Source organism: Arachis hypogaea, chromosome 17 (genome assembly GCF_003086295.3).
Source record: "Arachis hypogaea cultivar Tifrunner chromosome 17, arahy.Tifrunner.gnm2.J5K5, whole genome shotgun sequence".
Taxonomy (NCBI): domain Eukaryota; kingdom Viridiplantae; phylum Streptophyta; class Magnoliopsida; order Fabales; family Fabaceae; genus Arachis; species Arachis hypogaea.
The window spans coordinates 3213175-3236013 of record NC_092052.1 but is presented as its reverse complement, the minus strand read 5'-3'; the positions used below and the strand labels follow the sequence as shown (position 1 = coordinate 3236013).

The 22839-nt window shown below is 30.9% G+C and overlaps 3 protein-coding genes across 4 annotated transcripts; 2 read left to right on the top strand and 1 right to left on the bottom strand.

Annotated features, from left to right (window-relative positions):
* The first annotated feature begins 8269 nt into the window (after positions 1 to 8269).
* LOC114925689 (calcium-dependent protein kinase 2) lies at positions 8270 to 12883 on the top strand. Its single transcript, XM_029294477.2, has 9 exons — positions 8270 to 8620; positions 8728 to 9584; positions 10417 to 10560; positions 10686 to 10838; positions 10976 to 11091; positions 11421 to 11588; positions 11675 to 11802; positions 12110 to 12209; positions 12603 to 12883. Exons 2-9 carry the CDS (start codon positions 8801 to 8803, stop codon positions 12675 to 12677), a joined length of 1668 nt encoding a protein of 555 aa, XP_029150310.1. The 5' UTR covers positions 8270 to 8620; positions 8728 to 8800; the 3' UTR covers positions 12678 to 12883.
* A 496-nt stretch (positions 12884 to 13379) lies between these two features.
* LOC112765831 (calcium-dependent protein kinase 2) lies at positions 13380 to 18891 on the top strand. 2 transcript variants are annotated; one of them, XM_072222175.1, is made up of 9 exons: positions 13380 to 14273; positions 15714 to 16361; positions 16664 to 16807; positions 16928 to 17080; positions 17389 to 17510; positions 17613 to 17780; positions 17907 to 18034; positions 18197 to 18296; positions 18397 to 18891. In XM_072222175.1, exons 2-9 carry the CDS (start codon positions 15767 to 15769, stop codon positions 18442 to 18444), a joined length of 1458 nt encoding a protein of 485 aa, XP_072078276.1. In that variant the 5' UTR covers positions 13380 to 14273; positions 15714 to 15766; the 3' UTR covers positions 18445 to 18891. The 2 variants fall into 2 exon arrangements, with proteins under 2 accessions (XP_072078276.1, XP_029150036.1); XM_029294203.2 differs by lacking the exon at positions 13380 to 14273 and having other exon boundaries at positions 14347 to 16361.
* Positions 18892 to 18925: 34 nt separating this feature from the next.
* On the bottom strand, positions 18926 to 22458 carry LOC112762491 (AUGMIN subunit 4-like). The gene is made up of 13 exons (XM_025808340.3): positions 22285 to 22458; positions 22154 to 22201; positions 21909 to 22028; positions 21228 to 21578; positions 21035 to 21140; positions 20877 to 20925; positions 20582 to 20675; positions 20358 to 20429; positions 20226 to 20284; positions 19899 to 19967; positions 19761 to 19812; positions 19360 to 19437; positions 18926 to 19232 (listed from the first exon to the last, which is right to left on the bottom strand). The coding sequence occupies exons 1-13, from the start codon at positions 22402 to 22404 to the stop codon at positions 19167 to 19169; spliced, it is 1284 nt and encodes a 427-aa protein (XP_025664125.1). The 5' UTR covers positions 22405 to 22458; the 3' UTR covers positions 18926 to 19166.
* Positions 22459 to 22839: the final 381 nt, after the last annotated feature.

Sequence of the window (22839 nt, the reverse complement as noted above, 5' to 3'; positions counted from 1 at the left end):
CATTTTTTCTCCTTCTATAGCAACTCAAAATTATGCAAAAACACGTCTCTCTCTTCAGATTTTTCTTTCTTTAGGATCAGATTTTCAGATATCTTCTTCACCTTTTGCCCCTTAATTCTGTTGTATGCATTGATTGCATTCTCTGGTTCGCCGCCTAATTGCCTCCTGACAGCCCCTCTCCCCTCTATCCTGCTCTTCTTTTCTTCCAATAACCTCTCCTTTAGTATCTCTTCTTGTCACATGATAAATGTTTTATCCATGGCTGTCCTTCTCAAGTAAAGCAGCCAGCTACAAAAACTAAAACCCATAGACATAGATGAACGAAATAAAAAATTATTAGAATCAAATTAGATCAATTAGTATCATTTGTATTTATATAGCGCATCTGTATATTAATTATCGGATTCTATGCGTTTATTACTTTGGTTCCTCTAGCAGCTATATATACCCCTTGTACATTGTATTTTTTCCAAACTGAATAATACACAAAACATTTTCTTTAGATTGGTCTCTTGTTTTTAACATGGTATCAGAGCTTAGGTTATTTTTTTTACATCAAAAGAGATATAATTATTTCGAATTTTATTTCCTAAAATTATCAATGCAAGCACATACAATGCCAACACTTTTTCTCCTTCTACAGCAACTCAGAATTATGCAAAAACACGCCTCTTTCTTCCGATTTTTCTCTCTCTAGGATCAGATTTTCAGATATCTTTTTCACCTTTTGGCCCTTAAATCTGTTGCATGCATTGATTGCATTCTCTGGTTCGCAGCCTAATTGCCTCCTGCCAACCCTTCTCCCCTCTGTCTTGCTCATCGTTTCTTCCAATAACCTCTCCTTTAGTATCTCTTCTTGTTACATGATAAATACTTCATCCATGGCTGTCCTTCTCAAGTAAAGCAACCAGCTACAAAAGTAAAAACCCATAGACATAGATGAACGAAATAAAAAATTATTAGAATCAAATTAGATCAATTAGTATCATTTGTATTTATATAGCGTATCTGTATATTAATTGTCGGATTCTATGCGTTTATTACTTTGATTTCTCTAGCAGCTATATATATCCCTTGTATATTGTATTTTTCCCAGACTGAATAATACACAAAGCACTTTATTTAGATTGGTCTCTTGATTCTAACATAGTATCAGAGCTTAGGTTATTTTTTTTTTACATCAAAAGATATATAATTATTTCGAATTGTATTTCCTAAAATTATCAATGCAAACACAGACAATGCCAACACTTTTTTCCTTCTACAGCAACTCAAAATTATGCAAAAACATGTCTCTCTCTTCAGATTTTTCTCTCTTTAGGATCAGATTTTCAGATATCTTCTTCACATTTTGTCCCTTAAATCTGTTGCATGCATTGATTGCATTCTCTGGTTTGCCGCCTAATTGCCTCTTGCCAGCCCCTCTCCCCTCTGTCCTACTCTTTTTTTCTTTCAATAACCTCTCTTTTAGTATCTCTTCTTGTTACATGATAAATGCTTCATCCATGGTTGTCCTTCTCAAGTAAAGCAGCCAGCTACAAAAACTAAAACTCATAGACGTAGATGAACGAAATAAAAAATTATTAAAATCAAATTAGATCAATTAGTATCATTTGTATTTATATAGCGTATCTGTATATTAATTGTCAGATTTTATGTGTTTATTACTTTGTTTCCTCTAGCAGCTATATATACCCCTTGTACATTGTATTTTTTCAGACTGAATAATATATAAAACACTTTCTTTAGATCGGTCTCTTGCTTCAACATGGTATTAGAGCTTAGGTTTTTTTTTTTACATCAAAAGAGATATAATTATTTCGAATTTTATTTCCTACAATTATCAATGCAAGCACAGACAATGCCAACACTTTTTCTCCTTCTACAGCAACTCAAAATTATGCAAAAACACGTCTCTCTCTTCATATTTTCCTCTCTCTAGGATTAGATTTTCAGATATCTTCTTCATCTTTTGCCCTTTAAATCTGTTGCATGCATTGATTGCATTCTCTGGTTCGCCGCTTAATTGCCTCCTGCCAACCCCTCTCCCCTCTGTCTTGCTCTTCTTTTCTTCCAATAACCTCTCATTTAGTATATCTTCTTGTTACATGATAAATGCTTCATTCATGGCTGTCCTTCTCAAGTAAAGTAGCCAGCTACAAAAACTAGAACCCATAGACATAAATGAACGAAATAAAAAATTATTAGAATCAAATTAGATCAATCAATATCATTTGTATTTATATAGCGTATCTGTATATTAATTGTCGGATTCTATGCGTTTATTAGTTTGATTTCTCTAGCAGCTATATATATCACTTATACACTGTATTTTTTCCAAACTGAATAATACACAAAATACTTTTTTTAGATTGGTCTCTTGTTTCTAACACTTAAAAAAGTAACTGAAAGAGAATATAATAAGAATATGATAATGGTCTTGGCTAATTTTTTTAGAAATGAAAAAAATTGTTTGTAATCTAATATCATAGTTAGCTAGTGTGTATATATATATATATATATATATATATATATATATATATATATATATATATATATATATATATATATATAGAGAGAGAGAGAGGTCGTAGGTTCGAATCCTACTTGGGGAGGTTTGGTTCATTCCGAATTCTTGAATTCGAAATGAAAAGGTTGGGTTCGCTTTGACCGTTAAAAGTAGGTAACCCGTTTTCCCTATCTTTTGTTTGTCTCTATTGCATTCTATCTCATCGTATCTCGTTCGGTTCTGCGATATTTGAGAATCGCCGTCAATACCTCGGTGTAGGTTCGGGATACTCCCTTGTTCCACAGTCCAGGAGTATTTAAACTAACCAATTCAGAATTTTCCGATGTACTAGTATTAACAATAGCAAGTGCATCTTTGATGCAGTCATCAATTCTCCCGAGAAGCTACAATTGCCGCGAGGAAACATATTAATGACGAGGTATATATATATATATATATATATAATTGTTATAATTTTAAATAACAATTGGATCTTTATAGTTAAAAAGTTTAAGGGTCGAATTTTATATATTTATATATTTATAAGAAAGATAAATTAAAAATTGTAAATTTAACCTATAAATTTGTGATATACAAGAAATATATTAAATTTTTATATTGTTAAAAAAAATAATTGAACCACAACATTAAAAATAAAAAGCGGATGGTCATAGTCGCCATGTCATATTTAACGTACATATGTGCTATATATATAGCTAGTAACAGCTCCATTAAGTACGTGGCCACACTAAAATGGAATTTTTTTTTATAAAATAGAATTGTCTAAACTTTTGTTTGATATACGTACCGACTTATTTTTATCCTATCAAAATGATTATTTATTATTAGAATTATATTATTTATACAATGCTTATATTTATTAAAAAATTTTAAATCTATTGTTGTTAAAAAGAAATAGATCTTTTTAAATTTTTTTTAATTTTTTATAAAATATAATTTTTTATTATTTAATATTAAAAAAAATTGTGAGAGAATCCATTTTTGTTGCTTAGGTTACTTTGTTACTTTTTCTCATATTCTCGAATAACTTAGGTCTCCCTTAGCTTGCAGTAATAATTTAGCATCTTTTTTACTCTTTAATACACTATAGGAAGAATTTCAAGTATATTGATTTTTCAATAATTGTAACTGTTAATTTCAATTATAAAAAATATATATTAATTAAAATTAACGATTAAAATTATTAGAACGTCGATATTATGGGTAAAAGGTTTTTGATGGCTTAGACAAAGAAAGTTGAATCTATAACTTTCTTTTAACTTTGATTAATTGTTCATCAAATCAGAAAATGAAACTTAGTTTTTATTCTGTCTGCGAGAAGGATTATACAGAAGACAATTTTATTTTATCTCATAAATCGTAAAAATTAAAATAAGTGTGGGGAAGAAGAAGATGACACAACTATATATTCTGTTTCAGTTGTCTTGTACAATGCAACCTACATACAGTCTCCACTACAACATTGATGAAATTTTCACTATCATTTTCATTATCATTTCAACTATATAGCCTTAACACACTAAGTGCGCAACTTAAGAAGGGATGCATCAGATACAAGATGCAAAATAGAAATACAATCAAAAGATACAAGAATTAAATCTTGGCCTTTCTCTCTAAGTTTCTCTTTTTGCCTTTTCTCTCAATGACTTTTTTCTTATTAATGTCCCACTTATATGCCTTTTACCACTGAATAGAAATAAAGAAGGATATAACGTACAAACAGAATATTCAATGATAAACTATGAATGAGATAATGTTTAACTACCTTGACACTATAAAATGAACCGAATTTAGCACTCTTTGATGAAGCTCTCGATTTTGGCGGAATGTTTCTTTGATGTAGAAACACTGTCCAAAACGTTGAACTATTACAGAGAAGTTCTCAATGAAACTCAGATTTTGGTTCTCTCCCTTTGAGCAGAAATGAAGATAATTTTTTTTTTGTATGGATTCTTTTTCCACACCTAGGGCTTGCGTCACAAAGTCAGCTTCTTGAATCTTGAGCTAGCTGAGGTTTTACTTCCTTTTTTTTTCAATCAGATTAGAAAATCAGGAATTTTGAATCAGAGTTAATCAACGCAGCTTTCTTAAAAACAGATCCTTAGTGGATTTGATAAATCCAAACCATTAACCTTATACTTTGTCCTCAAATTTCATTACCAATCATTAATTCATAACAGATTAAATTAACCTCCATTTTTTTTTTGTTTTTCGAATTGCATGTGCAAAAGGAAGATGAATTTCACAAGTAATTTACTTGCCTATTAAGAAAATTTTTTTACCTTTTTCTTTTGAAATAGAACAATCCTTTGAGTTAATTTAAAGCTCCATTGATTTGACCTCACTTTCGAGATTTGTTTTTCTTTCTTCTTTCATGTTAGATTGAAAAAGTAAACTTTTTTTTTTTTTTTTGTGCAATGCCCGACCCCATGACACCACCAGCTGAGAATTGCTTTCCATTTTTCTGAACGGCAATGGACTGAATTTTGGATTCGTTTTCATTTAGCAACCTTAGTTAACTATGGCTCAGATATATAATTTCCTTTCTTTGGGTTGCTTCATGATTTTTGAGCCTACAACATTAACTAAACCATCAAAACACCTTTGGACTATTACCCTAATTAATACTATGTTTGTCATTACTAAAATATTATTGTTGTTTGCTAAACTCAACATCGATCGGGTACATTTAAATACTTTCTTATACTATATTATAGTATTAACTAGAACATCATATACAATAAAATAATTTTTTGCGACGACTTTTTTATTATTTAACGACAGTTTTAATGGTCACTAAAATTCTTTACCACGGTTATAAAATCATCGTCAATACTATATGCAATATTAATTGACAGGTGAATATATGTTCGTTACTTAGACGCACCATTTGCAATGAAATTGTTGGCTTGTTGAAAGGATACAAATTCAAATTGTTTGCCTCTACGAAAGATTTAGTTTATTTTGGCTTTTTCTCTTCATATAATTATTCTCATTTCTCATCAACGATAATTTAAAAACAAACATTTTGCATTTAAATTTTCAAAAAAAGACAGTATGAAGTTATGCTTGAATAGATTACAATTAAAAGTGATACCTCTCTTTTATAGTTCACTAACCAAGATGAACAAGCAATAAAATGTAGAGTAAAGTATCGTTTTTGTCCTCAACGTTTGGGGTAAGTCTTATTTGTGTCCCTAACGTTTAAATTGTCCTATTTGTATTCCTAACGTTTATAAAAGTGATTCAATGTTATCCTACTATCAATTATACTAACAAATCAGATTATATTTTTCAATTATTCTCACTTGGATGCATTCATTCTCAATTAGGTCTCACTTGGATGTGTTCGATTTTAATATTATACCTACTATTAGTGTTTAGATTCAATTATGTCTCTAGAAAAGTGAATTATGTAAATGTTGTAGGAATTAGTTTCAACTTTTGATGAGCTATTTTTCGAAGTGGATCATCGATTCTATCCCAGACATTTGTATTCTAACTTCAAGAAGAGATTTTTAAAACTCAAACTAAAGCGTTCATGATGTGTAATTAACGGTAAGATAACATTAAATCACTTTTACAAACGTTAAGGATACAAATAGAACGATTTAAACGTTAGAAACACAAATAGGATTTATCCCAAACGCTGGGGACAAAAACGATACTTTACTCTAAAATGTATTCATAGTTAGTAGATAAATAAATCCAGAAATTTTTTATATTATAGCATATCACAAAACAGATCGAATTTAACTTTGAGTGTTCCCAATCCTTGAATTTGATGAAGCAAGAAGATTTAAAAAATAAATCTATAGGTAAACGAAAATAATATTCTTTTCAGAATGAGAAGGTAAATAAATGAGACGAACTAGGGTTAGAGAATTGGCATAAAATGATAGGGTTTTCTACTTTGACTTAAAAAAAAAGATAAATGAAGGGTTAAAGTAATTAAGAGTTGCTTCGTTCAGCTTTATTACTTGCAAACACGTTTTCTTTCTTTATTATTTTAACAACAACTACTTCCAAATTAAAAGGCCAAATCAAAAGTAAAGTACATGTGTGCACACTTCGTGATTTAGAGTCAAAGGGGTCCCATTTTTATTAATGATCTTGTTTTTGTATGACATCAATATGGTTTATCAGTTTATCATGATTGATTCAAACCCTTCCTTTAAAGAATTAGCTAACAGGTAGCGTCTTAACCAAATTTGAAAATAGGTTTTAGGTTTTATGTATCTTTTATTCTCATTTTTTAATTTTTATCCGTAAATAGATATGATTATTTTTAGATTTAATTACTCTGTTGGTCCCTATAGTTTCATGAAATTTTCAATTAGGTTTCTATATTTTTTTTCTTTTTAATTGGATCCCTGCACCAAATTTTTTTTTCAATTAAGTCTCTCTTAGTAGTAATTGGCTTAATTTTATAGGGATCTAACTAAAAAAAAAAAGAATTGGTACAAGGACCTAAATAAAAGATAAAAAAGTGTAGGGATCCAATTAAAAAAAAAATTTTGGTGCAAGAACTCAATTAAAAAAAAAATATATAGGGACCTAATTAAAAATTTTACGAAATTATAAGGACTAGTAGAATAATTAAACCTTATTTTTATTGGCATCTATATATATATATATATATATATATTTTTTTTTTTAACACATATTACAGAGTAGTTTTTTTTTTTTCAAGTAAATATCTAAATCCATCTTAAAAAATTTTAGGCAGGATATTTTGCTTCTCAACAAATTTTTATTCGTTATAAATTATTGATAATTGTTTTTGTTGGATAGATTGAACCTATTATAATTTTGAAAGAGATTTTTTTTATATCAAAGATAGGAAGACTCGAACTTGCGACTTTTTAGATGAATATGGAGAGATTATACTATTTGAACTAGAACTTGTTGGCATAATTTTAAAAGAGATTAATTTGTCTTATAATAATTTTTTTATCCAGTTATCTTATAATAAAATTTATTAAGAATTTATTTATCTAACAAAAAATATGTGAATAAATCTTCTTAAATTTCTCTTCCAATTATTTAGTCAAGTGTGATTTTAATCATTCATTCATTCAATATTTTTTTTTTATCTCAGAGTGTATGATGAGATATCACACCTTATAACAATAATTGAGAAAAAATATAAAAAAGAGTCTATTTCTATTAAAAATTTAATTAAAAGTGATAGAAAGGACAATTTGTCTATGAAAATATTTCTTAAAAACTTTTAAAAAACAAAAAATTGTTAAAATCAAAATATCTGATCTATAATTTATTAGGAATTATATATATATGTATATATATCTGAGACGACATATAAAATGACTGAAAATATATAAGTTAATTATTTAAGAAAGTTACTCAAGAGAAAATATATCAATGAAATATTCATAGTTCTAAGACTTTCTACATACTTCAAAATATTATTGTAATAATGCTTATTGATAAAAAAAAAAAATTATGATCAAACCTTGACTAAAAGGGTTTAGTACATATAATTACCATTTATATAAAATCTAATAGTTCCAAATTGTATCATTTCACTTTCATTTATAAATCAATATTCTTATGTTATATAATATATCATTCATTATTAAAAATTAAAACAGACAATCAAACGTGATCATTACCTAATAAAATGTACTTATGTCTTATTTTTTGTTTTTTTAAAAAATAATAATAAAAAAAACATTAATGGGCTTGAAAACATGGGTGAAAGCAAAACACCGAAGTGGTTCATGTTGTCTCCATCTATCTCTGATTCGGTCCTTTGGGTGTATTTGTGACTCTTACAAGGAACCTTCTTTCTCTATCTAAATTCTAAAGTTCTAACCTTTGTTGTGGTCGCACCATTTAACACTTCAAATCAAACTTCTCAGTAATACAAATCCAAATCCAAATTCAATAGTTGACCAGCTTGTACCTTATTCCCATCCAACTTTTCACAAAAACCCAGATTCTCTGATCCATTTTCTCATATACCCTTTTGCATAGTATTATCAAAGTTTCAGACTTTGCTTAATTTTTCTGCATATTCTTCTCTTTTCCTTATCTGGGGTCTCTTCTATTATCTTCATTTTCAAGGTTCCTGATCCAATTCCAAAGCTTTATTATTATATTCATTAACATCTGTTTATATAGTCTTGTTGAATTCTCATCTGGCTTTTTTTTATATGCGTTGACTGATTCAGCTTCGAGTATTGTATTGGTGGTGTTTGTTGAATTGTCTGAACCATCTTTACTTTCTGTTTCTGTGACACAATCATGGGTGGTTGTTTGAGTAAAAAAGGATCAGAACATGAATACAATGGTTACAGACATGGACATGAACCCTATGTGAACCAATCAAAGAACCCTCCTCCACCCCCACATCATCATCATCATCATCATCATCATCATCAACAACAACAACAACAACAACAACAACAACAACAACAACAGCGGCAACCTTACAATATACCTGAGAAACCTGCTGCACCTCAAGCCAATTGGAACAAGAACACTGTTCCTGTTCCAAGTCCAAAACCTGTTATCAGGTCAGATACAATTCTTGGGAAGCCATTAGAGGATGTTAGGCAATACTATACCCTTGGAAAAGAATTGGGGAGAGGCCAATTTGGTGTGACATATCTCTGCACTGAGAATTCAAGTGGCCTGCAATATGCTTGTAAATCGATCTCAAAGAGGAAGCTTGTTAGCAAATCTGATAAGGAGGATATAAAAAGGGAGATTCATATTATGCAGCATTTGAGTGGACAAGCAAACATTGTTGAATTCAAAGGTGCTTATGAGGACAAGCATTCAGTTCATGTTGTCATGGAGTTGTGTGCAGGTGGTGAGCTTTTTGATAGGATCATTGCAAAGGGACATTACAGTGAAAGAGCTGCAGCTTCAATATGCAGACAGATTGTGAATGTTGTTCATATTTGCCATTTCATGGGTGTGATGCATAGGGATCTTAAGCCAGAGAATTTCTTGTTGTCCAGTAAGGATGACAAGGCACTTCTCAAGGCCACGGATTTCGGCCTGTCGGTATTCATTGATGAAGGTAAAAAATTTTATCCGTTTCACACATTGGTTCTTTGAAAGTTTTAGGTTCATAAGTTTAATCATGAAAAAAGAGTGAACTGTTCTACCATACTCATGTACTGTTCTGTAATTGTGTGTCTGAAACTTATCTGGTGATTTTCCTTGCTGTGGGAGTGGGAAATTTTTGTAAATTGTTCAACCTTCCAGATAAAAAATTAACCGGGATTGTTTGTGTCAATTTGTTGCCAAAACTTGTCATTAATAGTCCTGAATCTCCTGCTTTGTTACACTTCTTTGCTGTCCAATTTATGCTAAGATTTGCATATATGTTTCTTTAAATATGGACATGTAAATTAATTAACTTTGAATATGTATTAGGATGAATATTTAAGACTTTGTGACGATATCAACTTTTTCCTTTGGCTTCCGTAGCACTTTTGCACGGTAGACATGGTATAAAGTAGAATTAAAGTATGATAGCACATAAAGTATTGATGTGGTCCTTCATGGTGACTTCACTTGATTGATCAAGTTGACCAGATTCTATATTTTTATTTGCATTCTATCCTTAGGTTTAACGAGATTCTTGAACCCAAGATGATTAGCAAATGTTAATATCTTGTGCATAATTTCATTTCTTTTCAAATGACAAGTTTCTTACTTATTTTAGTTCCATCATAATCCACCAATATCTGTTCAGATATAATCTTTCTGCAAGAATGTGATTCACCTTGTTTTTGTACTTTCTCATATTTCTAAAGCTGGACTTGTTTTGTCTGATAAGATAGTAAGATTTATCCACCTTGGAAATGGAATATATATTAATTATCTTTCTAACTAATTCTTTCTAGGCAAGGTGTATCGTGATATAGTTGGGAGCGCTTATTATGTTGCCCCGGAAGTTCTACGTCGTAGATATGGAAAGGAAATAGATGTATGGAGTGCAGGAGTTATATTATATATCTTACTCAGTGGTGTGCCTCCATTCTGGGCAGGTAAAATGCGACTTCGATATTAATAACAGGATAATAATCTCGTGTTAGAGCCTATCATTTTCTTTTCCGCTGTTCTCCATTACAAATTGAGCTTGATGACTTTGTTTCATTAAAATGTTATGTAGAGATGGAAAAGGGAATATTTGATGCCATATTGGAAGGCCATATTGATTTCGAAACCGCCCCATGGCCAAGCATATCAAATAGTGCTAAGGACCTCGTTCGTAAGATGCTTACACAGGACCCAAAGAAACGCATCACTTCGGCTCAAGTTCTTGGTAGGTTAACCTTGTTTCCCATTCCTATTGCTGATTATTGAATGTATAAGTTGTAGCATCATCCTTAAGAATCTTCTCCGTTGAAGTATTTTTACTTTTTTCTTCTAATTGAGTCCATGTATTGTATGAATGATTAGAGCACCCATGGATTAGAGAAGATGGAAATGCTTCTGACAAGCCAATAGACAGTGCAGTCCTTTCCAGAATGAAGCAATTTAGAGCAATGAATAAACTAAAGAAACTTGCACTCAAGGTAAGTATTTTAATTGTTCTTTGATTCTTATTGTATTCAGTGGCATACTTAGTACCCCTAATTATAAATTATTGGGGAAAAAAAAGAAAATAAGAAATGGAAACAGAAAATATGATTTTGTTGTTTTCATTTTTTCTTTCACAAAATTCTAGACGTACAAAATGCTGACAATGAAATCAGAAGTCGAATGAAACATTGAGAAATATAAAACATATCATTCTAGTGTTCTTGCTATGACATCTCCCATCACTCTTTCTAAACTATAGTGTAGAGGTATGTAAGTCTAAGTTGGGAATGATAAAACTGACTAGATTTTGATACAATTTTAGGTCATAGCTGAAAATCTTTCTGAAGAAGAGATCCAAGGTTTAAAGTCAATGTTTACAAATATTGACACTGACAATAGCGGTTCAATCACATATGAGGAACTAAGGGCTGGATTGCAACGACTTGGATCGAAACTCACTGAAGCCGAAGTGCGGCAGTTGATGGATGCTGTCAGTAATTCACAATGTTTATTATTATTGTTGTTGTTTTGTTTCTTTTGAATCTTCTAAGCTTACGTTCTTATTCCTTAAACCAGGCTGATGTGGATGGAAACGGCACGATCGACTACATAGAATTCATCACTGCTACAATGCATAGACATAGGTTAGAAAGAGATGAGCATCTTTACAAGGCCTTCCAATATTTTGATAAAGACAACAGTGGGTTAGTCCATCTATCTTGATTTTAACTTTGAATGTTAGATGTATGACACTGTCAATGAAGTTTCATGTGCATTTCTATATTTTTAAGTAAGGCAAAAAATTAACAGTTTCTTGTTTATTATTTTACCAAATTTTTATGTTATGGTAATTGGTAAAGCCGCGTTGTATCTTGTAATTTCTAAATATTGTCGGATCTCTGAATCAGTATTGTGTTATGTTTGTGTCATATAGCAGTATTTGTGCTTCATATGAAGTATCAATTGATGAATATTCCAAACTTGATTGCATTTTCTTTAATATTGACACAGGTTTATTACAAGAGATGAACTAGAATCAGCCATGAAAGAATATGGCATGGGTGATGAAGCCACAATCAGGGAAATCATATCTGAAGTTGATACAGATAATGTATGCCTATTTTCTTATTGAGTTGCAATTCCATCCTCCAATTCATAATAAATAACAGACAGTTGGTCGAGTAGCTAGTTCACTCGTTTGCTTAAGTAAGTGTCGGAGGTTCGAATCCTACCTTGTGAAGCAGCAATCCAGTGGCCAGCGACAAACCCTTAAATGAAGCCTAGATTTGCGAATGATTAATCCCTGGTCTATCGGATTTGGGGATATCGTCAGCAATCAAACAATAAATAAACAGACAATTTGGACGAAGTAGATGATGTGGATATATTTTAATGTATCACTTTGTCGAAATTGACGAATAATTTTGAAAAGGAGGGAGTAGTTTATTTTATGAGATTTTAGTTATACATTATTAATAGATTAATCTTCTATTTTATTTTTCAGGATGGAAGAATCAACTATGAAGAATTTTGTACAATGATGAGGAGTGGAACAACTCATCAAGGCAAACTATTCTAATGAAATAATTTCACTAGTTTTGAGAGTCTGCAGCTGCTAGGACCCCTCTAGTGAAAAGGCATCATGTACTTATAATGTTCTTAGAAGGTTTTCCAATATTTAATAAAAATAAATAATATTATCTAACAGGGCATGTAAAGATTATAAATTTTAGATTTGTTTTTGAGTTTCAAAATTTCAATGTCCTGAGTGACTGATATCAACTATCTTTGGTTTCTTTTTTTTTCCCTCTCCACTTTAAAACATTATTTTTTAATCTCTCATGTAATTTGTTTTGGGCAATAATAAAGGGTACTCTTACCTAGTAAATTGATTTTTCAAAAGTTAGTATTTTTGTTGCTTGATGTGACTTCTAAAGTCACCTGAAATAAAATTTTGTTGAATCAAAAAATTTTATCTAATGTTTATAGCATGAATAAAAAAGATAAAATAAAATCTTTTGATATTAATATGAGTAAAGTACCGTTTTTGTCCCCAACGTTTGGAGTAAGTCCTATTTGTGTCCCTAACGTTTAAATCGTCCTATTTGTATCCTTAACGTTTATAAAAGTGATTCAATGTTATCATACTATCAATTATACTAACAAATCAGATTATATTTTTCATTTATTCTCACTTGAATGTATTCATTCTCAATTAGGTCTCACTTGGATGTGTTCGATTTTAATATTATATCCACTATTTGTGTTTAGATTCAATTATGTCCCTAGAAAAGTAAATTATGTAAATGTTGTAGGAATTAGTTTCAACATTTGATGAGCTATTTTTAAGAGTAAATTATCGATTCTATCCCAAACATTTGTATTCTAACTTCAAGAAGAGATTTTTAAAACTCAAACTAAAGTGCTTATGTTGTGTAATTGACGGTAGGATAACATTGAATCACTTTTACAAACGTTAGGGATACAAATAGGACGATTTAAACGTTAGAGATACAAATAGAATTTATCTCAAACATTGAGGACAAAAACAATACTTTACTCTATTAATATTTAGACCATAATATTAGAAATCCAACTAATAAGATTTGAGAAACTATTGTTGTCTCTTTTATGAGTTACTTATTTTAATTATTTGTTTTTGGGATTCAAAAATTAAGACCATTTAAGGAGACAGTTTAGCATATCACTTGACTAATTTTGAGTAAAAAGTCAAGTTAGACATATGGCGATTTCATTCTTTTCCGATATTTTAGTTAAACAAAAATAAGACGCGTTAACTATTTATAATGAATTTAAAAATGAAATTGAAAAAGAGTCACCAAAAAAAAAAAAAATGAAATTGAAAATGAAAATGTTTGTTGGAACAGTTGGTGTTGAATCTATTTATAATATGTTGATTTTGAAGACCCTATTTTACTATATTCAGAGATTGAAACCTATATATTTCCTAATGTAGTCACATTTTCTTATTGTTGACGTTGTCATTCTCTTGTTCACTTGCCTTTTATATTGTATAAAGTCACATTTTCTATCTCCTTTTAGTCTTTTACATTGCAATCAATTTTCAAAGTCTGCATTTGTTTATTGAGAGTTCAAAATTGATCATTGCTAATCAAGTACAAGTTAGAGAAACATTTAAAGGTATACATTGAAGGTTAGTTCCTTTTCCCATTTTTTTCTCTCTCTTTTTTGAGTCATGAAAATGTTAGCATTAGTTTAATATATACATAGTTTTTTTTTTATCAACTATATCTCATGTTCTTTTTTTCTGTTCTTTTTTTTTTTCCAATTGATTTAGTTCTCATGGGTTCTTATCATTTCATTGTTATGGATTCTAGTTGATAGTCTTGATTATAAATAAATAAATAAATGAAAAACTAGTTGATGATCTAACAACTCTTTAAGCTGAAAATTGTTACATATGACATTTGTATCAATTAGAAATAAATTGTTCTCCTTATTCATATGATATGGTTAGTATTTATGTTTAATTATTAATTCATTTTGTAACTGATTGAATGTTATGAAATGAAAAATTTGAAAAGCACAAATAACCCAACATTATTAACACTATAAGAAATAATTTCATATATTGAATCCAATTCATTAGTAAGACTTCGCTTTTTATTTTTAATATGGAGAAAAGTGTGGGGTGATATAGCGTTATGGAGAATAGGGGTGTTTTCCCTGCATGTGGTGTCAGGGGGCTGAAATCGGACCGAGGGATTTAGAGCAAGGAACTCAGACGGTCCGATTAGAGGGGATCTACAAAAAAAAATTTTTTTAATAAAATTCGGAGGGTCCGATTTGATTTTTAAAAAAAATTCTAAAAACGAAGGGTCCGTTTTCATTTTAAGAAAAAATTAAAAAAACAAAAATTGTAATTCGAGGGTCCGTTTTCAGTTTAAGAAAAAAAACAAAAAGTGTAAACGGAGGGTCCGATTTGATTTTAAGAAAAAAAAAAACTAATCAGACGGTCCGATTTATGGTCAACGAATTTTCTAACAAAGAATTCGGACGGTCCGATTTCTCCTGTCCCACACCTGTGTCTAATACCTTTATACACCATAACCAAGCACAACTCACACACTCCTGCAATATAAAAAAAAATTAGCCGTAAGACTTAAGAGACAACAAAGACAAAAATGGAAAATAGAAAATGCTGTCACTAGTTAAATATGTACATTGTTTTAACTGGAAATTACAAATACATAATCTATAAATAAACCAACTAAAACTAGTTATTTGAATTAATTCTTTTCTTTCATTAAATAATATCTGTCCACAATTATTTGTTATTTGACAGCTCTATTAAGGAGGCATTAACTAATTTTTTTCCCTCCATAATTTCAATCCTACTTCTATTCTCTTATTTAGTTGTAATGATTATTTTACAATGGTTCACTGTGTTGATGTATAAATAATATTTTCCATATATTAATAATATTTCTAGACTCATAATCCAAATCTTAATTTAACATTTATTTTTGGAAATATTATGTAGGACAAAATAGCTTTTATGTCATAACTATGTTTTCTAAGATAGTAATTAAGTTATTATCAAATTAGTCTCATAGTTACAAATTCTTTGCAGCTATAATTGTTGTGTGACAAATCACAGTCAATAATCTCAACATTCTCAAGTATATGGGTGCTTGTATAAGTAAAAGCCAAAGTTCAAAAGCAAAAGCAAAAGCATATGCACCCTACCCATTTGATGAAAGTTCTGAAACAATTCTTGGGATACCATTTGAACACATTGGTAAGTTCTACACTTTTGGGAAGGAATTAGGGAGGGGCAATTGTGGTGTGACACATTTGTGCATTGAGAGATCAAGTGGATTGCAATATGCATGCAAATCAATCTCAAAGAAGAAGCTTCTAAGCAGAGGTGGTGATTATAAGGATGCCTTAAAGAAGGAGATCCAAGTTATGATGCATTTGAGTGGCCAACCAAATGTTGTTGAGTTCAAAAGTGTTTTTGAGGATTCTCTTTATGTTCATATTGTTATGGAGCTATGTTCAGGTGGCCATCTTCTCCATAGGATTATGCAAAAGGGTCATTACAATGAAAGAGATGCTGCTTCATTGTGTAGAGAAATTGTTACCATTGTTCATCAATGCCATTTCATGGGTGTTATGCATAGGGACCTTAAACCAGAGAATCTCATGTTTTCTACTAGGGGTGAAGATGCAATTCTTAAGGCCATTGATTTTGGCCATGCCTCTTTCATTGAACAAGGTAAGAATTGATCTTTTGTTTGGTTTTTCAGTCTATTTGGTTAAATACTGAAAAGAATAATGTTATTTGAACATCTAAAAATAAATGTTTATAAGATACCGAACAAAATAGGATAGAAAACAAGAATTAGAGTCAAGTAAAAAGGACGGCATTAAAACCTAAAGACGATGCAATGAATGTTTAATCTTTTCAAGATTCTGTAAAGAAAAAAGTGAAAACGATAAATGAAAACAAAAAACATGATAAGAGTATCTTCTTGAACTTAGAATATGTAATCAACTTTCATTGATTAATTCATACAGGAGAGAAATATGCTGATGTTCTTGGGAGTCCATACTATATTGCTCCAGAAGTTCTAAAAGGCAAACATGGAAAGGAAGCAGATATATGGAGTGCAGGAGTTATATTGTATGCCTTACTCAGTGGTATGCCTCCATTTTGGGCAGGTAAACTTTGACTTTCACATTAGGAATCATCACCTTGTATTAGAGCCTAACACTTGAACTTTTCTCTGTTGCATTCTAGACTTGAATAACTTTTCCATTTACACAAAATCTGTGCTGCAGAGAAAGAAGAGGGAATATTTAGAGCTATACTACTAGGCCGTATCGATTTTGAAAGTCATCCATGGCCAAGAATATCAAAGGATGCTAAAGACCTTGTGTCTAAGATGCTCACACTTGATCCAGAGAAACGCATTACATCTGCTGAAGTTCTAGGTATGTAATTTTTAGCATATATATACATTCTTTTATTGTTTGAAATTTATGAAGACCGCATTTGGTAACTATTTTAGAACAGAAATACAAAGATATGAACGATATACACGACTATTCTATCTTGTTTCTATCCTCCATAATGGTATTTTCTATTGTCACAAGACACTTGAGAAACATAAACTAAGGGTGTGATAGTTGGACATTCAAATCACTTATAGAAGGGTTTTAGCATGCTTAAGGATTTAATTTCCTATTTAGTGCACTTAATTTCTCTACTAATTGAATCATTTGGATTTTATGACTTGTAGAGCACAAGTGGATTAAAGAAAATGTGAAGGCTTCTTCTCATCACAAGCCAATGGACAATGCAATCCTTTCCAGAATGAATGCATTCAGAGAAATGAATATGCTAAAGAAACTTTCCCTCAAAGTATGTTGTTCAACCACACAAGCTGCATGAAGAAACCAACATATTCTTTATTGCCTAAGAGTTAGTTAACTCCTTTTATTGTTTATTTTCTAATAAGCGTAGGTTATTGCGCAAAATCTTTCTAAAGAAGAGGTCCGAGGTTTGAAGACAATGTTTGCAAATATGGACACTGATAATGATGGTGCAATCACCTCTGAAGAACTGAAGACAGGAATGCAAAAACTTGGTTCAAAGCTTACTGATTCCGAAGCGAAGCAGATTATGGATGCTGTAAGTGTTGCAACCTGTTATCAGTTTATCATTGATATAGCATCATTTATTATTATAATCTGTTTATCTTCATTTTTTTATATATGTCTTCAAAATCTTTAATTACATTTTATTGTCAAATCTTAGGTTGATATGGATAGAAATGGCACTTTTGACTGCATAGAGTTCATCACTGCTGCAATGCACAGGCATAGATTAAAAAGAGATCAAAACCTTAACAAGGCCTTCCAATATTTTAATATAGACAAGAGTGGGTAAGATTTTCTACATTAATTTCTTTTCCAATAATATATAACACATGAATAATAATTTTAGTTTGATTTTACAGTCACATATTCTGAATTTTTTTGCTTTTTTGGCTTCAGAAACATGTAAGTATTTCTCCGAATTGACATATTTACTCTGGTTCATTACAGGTTTATTACAAGAGATAATCTGAACACACTCATGGCAGAATTTGGTGCCAATGATGAAGTCACAATCAATGAAATAATATCTCAAATTGATACAGATAATGTATGCATATTTTATCTTTTTGTATTGAGCTGCTATAAGATTCTATTATAGTTCCTCAGCTTATACTAAACTCAATATTATTAATCTTGTGGTATCACAGGATGGTAGAATAAGCTATGAAGAATTTTGTACAATGATGAGCTGTTAGAGTGGCCAAAATGAAGATGCAAATAATCATACTCGTATTGACAGAATAAGGAATAATGATTTTGGAATAGAAAGTTGGAGTAGCACCCATTGTTAAAAAGATTGTGAAATCTCATCTCAGGTGATTTGGATATGTGGAGAAAGCTAGAACGATCTTTGTATGATCAATTTTACTACAGACATGATACATGATACATGATACGGCACAATGACATCATTTGATCCATATGACCGACTCTACCTAGTGGGATAAGATTTTGTTGTTGATGATGAGCAGTTAGAGTAACCTAGCAAGAAGGCAATGCCTATTCTAAATCACAAAATATCTCTGCATAGAAAATTTGTTACATCCAATTGTTTGGTTTCTTCATTCATTTTTATTGGAATGTAACTTCAACATTGTATTAGAAAAAAAGTTAATGTCACATCAGAGTTCCCCTTAGAAAAATACTTCTAATAAAGAATAGCCTAACGAAATAATGTTTAAAAAGGACTTCATTTTCTATTACTTATGATATGAAATTCATCCTCATATAATAAAAAAGTAAATAACGAATCATTTGCCAAGGTTGCAATATAAACTATAAAAAGTTTACTAAAGCTCAAAAAAATCTTAACTACAACATATATTTTGCTTCCCCTCATTTAGCAAAATCATGAGGCTGGAATACTATTAATTTTTTCACAAGCTTCGTTACTAGACTCTTATACTCTATGCTTTGGTTATCTAGCAAATGATTTCAGATCCATCTCAACTTGTTGAATTGTCCATTGCATATTTTCCAATTTCTGCAAACACATCATCATTATAAGGAATAAATAATAATTCAACAAAGCCAAACTTAAAAAAAATAAAAGAGAAAACTAACATTACATTTACAAACAGAATAAAAATTAAGGAAAGAAATATGATCACCTCTAAAATATCCTCATACTCCCTTGCCATGTCCTCAAATTCATCATCAAGACCTTGGTATTCCATCAGGCGAGTAAACTGTTAAAAAGGATGAAATATAGAAACACAAACATTATCACAACCATAAATATAACCATATAAGTATTACACATTTGCACTTGATTAACTGGAACAAGAACCACATTCTGAAATTGCTTCGAAGCTAGAGACGAAATTGGATCATGTCTCATGTAACAGATACAATGTCAGTTGTCAACCTTGTCATTGCCTTCGCATTTTCAAAATAATATAATACTAGTAGTAGAAGATGAAGATGATTATTGCTCATTCTTTTCTTGTGTTACTATCATAATAACTAATCACCAATACTAAGACATGCATGAGGAAACATAAAAACATACCGCTTTATTATAAGTATCGGAAGCTTCTTTAGTAGCCTCAACAATATATTCCCTAAGAAGAAAACGGGTAAGGAAAAAACAAAGCTAAATTAAAACTAAAACAGATCTACTTACAAACTTAGGATTCAATGGTTGTACCTTATCTTATATAGGGCAGGTACGGTTTCTTCATTGTAAGTCTTATAAAGGAAAAAATGCTCTAAGACCCTGACATGCAATGGAAAACATGAATTTTATCAGATAATGTCATCTGGAAAAAACTTAAAGATGCTGCTAAAGATCATTTGAAGTAGATATACGATGCATATGACGTAAACCAACTGACATTTGGACTTCACAATTTTGTTATAATTTCAGATATATAGAGTCGAATCATTTTTAAAATAAAATAAAATACAGATATGATTTGAATTTTAGTTATTAAGAAACATTAATCATAGCAAAGGTAACAGATAAAAAACCAACTTTAATTTTGCATCCATTGCCTCACATCTTTGACAGAGCCATGACTTCTTCACTTCATCCTAACAAATACATCGGGGGTAAGTCGAGAATATGCACCCTTAGCAATTATAGTGGAATTTGTTAAATACTCACATAATCATGTTGATGTCCCAACTTAAAATTATTAAATAGTTCAATAATCACCCCAAGTATCTGCTCCAGGACCTATTAAAACAGGTTTTAGTACGTAAAATTGTGAAGATGATGCAAGAGATGGAAAAGAATGTAAATTGCAATGCCTCAACTTGCAAACGCAGAAAAAAAAAACGTGTGCAATTTCTTAGGGAGGTGATTATACTCAGTGTCTATGCATGTACATTATAGTATTCAGCAAACTTTCTATATGCAGAATAAAGGTTCTCTCGCAATGCTGTTTCTTCTCTTTCAATCTGTTCAATCATTGACTTCACCCTGTTTAGATTGAGACATTGCAGTTAATAGCTATGTATTCAAAAGTCAAAAGTATTAGAACTGGAATTATCTATGCTCTTTAACTCTACTTCATATTACAAAGACATGAATATTTGCTCTATGACATGACAATTTTCCATGTTACAAGTGAATAAGAACTTTCAAACAATTAAAGATTACGTTACTGGAATTAGTTCATACCTTTCTGCAAGCAAAGAACTCGTTCTGAGACTTGGAGATGAAAAAGAATCTACATCAAGAACCAAGGAATCAGTTAGCAAATATTAAAAATGATAAACCAAGGTAAAGAATCAGCATCACCCAATTAATTAGAATAATAATATGCAGATTACACTTACTATTTTCGTCGACATCCAATACAAAGGCACTTAATAGCATATCACATTTCAATTTCAGGCGATCGTCTATCTCACGGGAAAGAGACTTGCAGTATTCTCTCATATCCTAAAGATTTTTGTTTTTCTTTTCTTTAGGTTTCAATGATGAAAGTACACATTTCAATTCAAATTTAAAATTATGCTAAAAGTATACCCCAGATGATGGTGTTTTTTGAATTTGACTTTGCCACAAATAAGCAGGTGTAATTCCCAAAAAGCGATCAGGGACACCAAAAATTCCTGGTTCTGCCGAATCTACTATAACAGAGAATGCAGAATTAACCCCACTGATGGAGCTTCTTGGAGTAGCATAATTTGCAGCATTGCTTGAATAGATGGTGGCATTGGGACTGGAACTGTTACTATCAATGAAGCTTCTAGACACCACACTCAACTTCTCAATATCTTCATGCTCATGAAGTTTCCCATCTTCAGCAATAAGTGGAAGTCTCAATCTTTGAGCCGCCTCGGCCACAGCCATCCGATGCTCTAAAGTCTTATGCACCTAACAGAATGAGAAAATGTAATTTTTGTTTATATCAATCAACCTAAGCCATAACCAACAACAATATGTAAACACATAATGCAAATCCTTACATAGTAATGTACCAAAGATTATAACCAACAAAAAGGAAAAGAAGTTAGCAGCATAACAAATACGAAACCCTATCATGCTATGTGTATACCAAAAATCAGCTACCAAATCAGCCACTTAATACGCATTGGAATATACACATTGAAAATTATTTAAACAACACATGTATTTATTCAAAAATACATAATGGCTAATTTGGTGACTTATTTTTGGTGAGTACATAGCATTTTTGTACAAAACCTGAGATGAGTTCATCGTTCCAAGTGGCGAATGAAGACCACCAGAAGAATCGCTTATTCCGCCGGAGCTCGATGATTCATGATACTCTTCCACCATTGCAACCACCTCGGAGTATATTGCCTTCAATCAATGCATGAATACATCAAAACAATCACACAATAAAATTGTTCTTAAACTAAGCATGCCATGCAATTAATCAAATCAATAGTTTCATGTCCATAAACAAGCTGATTGTAACTTTGTACCATGGCTTCCAGGTAGCGTATTCTCTCCCTGCACATTTCCTCTCTTGCCTGCGTAGAATTCAATTAATGAGAATCAAAATTGAATTCAATGAACACATAATTTGAAGGAGAATTATTATTATTATGATTACAAGATGGAGATCGTTGTAAACATTGATGGACATGAGAGATCCATCGGGTGCCATGCAGTAACGCTCCAGCTGATCAATAACATGTCTCAATTCGCTTGGTGCGTTTTGTCCCTTCACCATTTCTTCTTCTTCTTCTTTTTTATTTCAAGAGTTAGACGTCACTCTCTCAATCAAGCTTCCATCGCCAACTTCCAATAAAAAATTCAGATAAAATAAAGAATTTAAGCGTGCATCCAATTATATACGGACACATTAACAAAAATAAATATATTTTATATTTGAATGGTAATAAAAAAACGGATATAATTATACGATTACGTAAAATTCACTATTAGTGCACCAAATACATTTATCAGCTTCACAATTTTTTTCTTGCCCTAAAATGTATTTGTTTTTCTTTTTGGGTAAATTACCAAAAATACATCCGAATAATTTTGACGCTGACAAAAATGTATCCGAATTTTGCTATCGACAAAATTATCCTCAAATAATTTTGAAATATGACAAAAATATTTAACATTAAATATGCATTTTTCAAAAAATACTTTAGAAATT

What these genes read in the sequence shown, in the direction of transcription:
- LOC112762491 (XM_025808340.3), bottom strand. Translation starts at nt 22,404, where the DNA reads ATGGTGAAGGGACAAAACGCACCAAGCGAATTGAGACATGTTATTGAT. An exon ending in GCAATGGATGCAAAATTAAA is followed by an intron (nt 19,968 to 20,225) that starts GTTGGTTTTTTA and finishes ATTGCATGTCAG; the next exon opens with GGTCTTAGAGCATTTTTTCC. An exon ending in CCGATACTTATAATAAAGCG is followed by an intron (nt 19,438 to 19,760) that starts GTATGTTTTTAT and finishes CCTTTTTAACAG; the next exon opens with TTTACTCGCCTGATGGAATA.
- LOC114925689 (XM_029294477.2), top strand. Translation starts at nt 8,801, where the DNA reads ATGGGTGGTTGTTTGAGTAAAAAAGGATCAGAACATGAATACAATGGT. An exon ending in GTCGGTATTCATTGATGAAG is followed by an intron (nt 9,585 to 10,416) that starts GTAAAAAATTTT and finishes AATTCTTTCTAG; the next exon opens with GCAAGGTGTATCGTGATATA. An exon ending in TGCGGCAGTTGATGGATGCT is followed by an intron (nt 11,589 to 11,674) that starts GTCAGTAATTCA and finishes TCCTTAAACCAG; the next exon opens with GCTGATGTGGATGGAAACGG.
- LOC112765831 (XM_072222175.1), top strand. Translation starts at nt 15,767, where the DNA reads ATGGGTGCTTGTATAAGTAAAAGCCAAAGTTCAAAAGCAAAAGCAAAA. An exon ending in TACATCTGCTGAAGTTCTAG is followed by an intron (nt 17,081 to 17,388) that starts GTATGTAATTTT and finishes TATGACTTGTAG; the next exon opens with AGCACAAGTGGATTAAAGAA. An exon ending in TAAAGAAACTTTCCCTCAAA is followed by an intron (nt 17,511 to 17,612) that starts GTATGTTGTTCA and finishes TAATAAGCGTAG; the next exon opens with GTTATTGCGCAAAATCTTTC.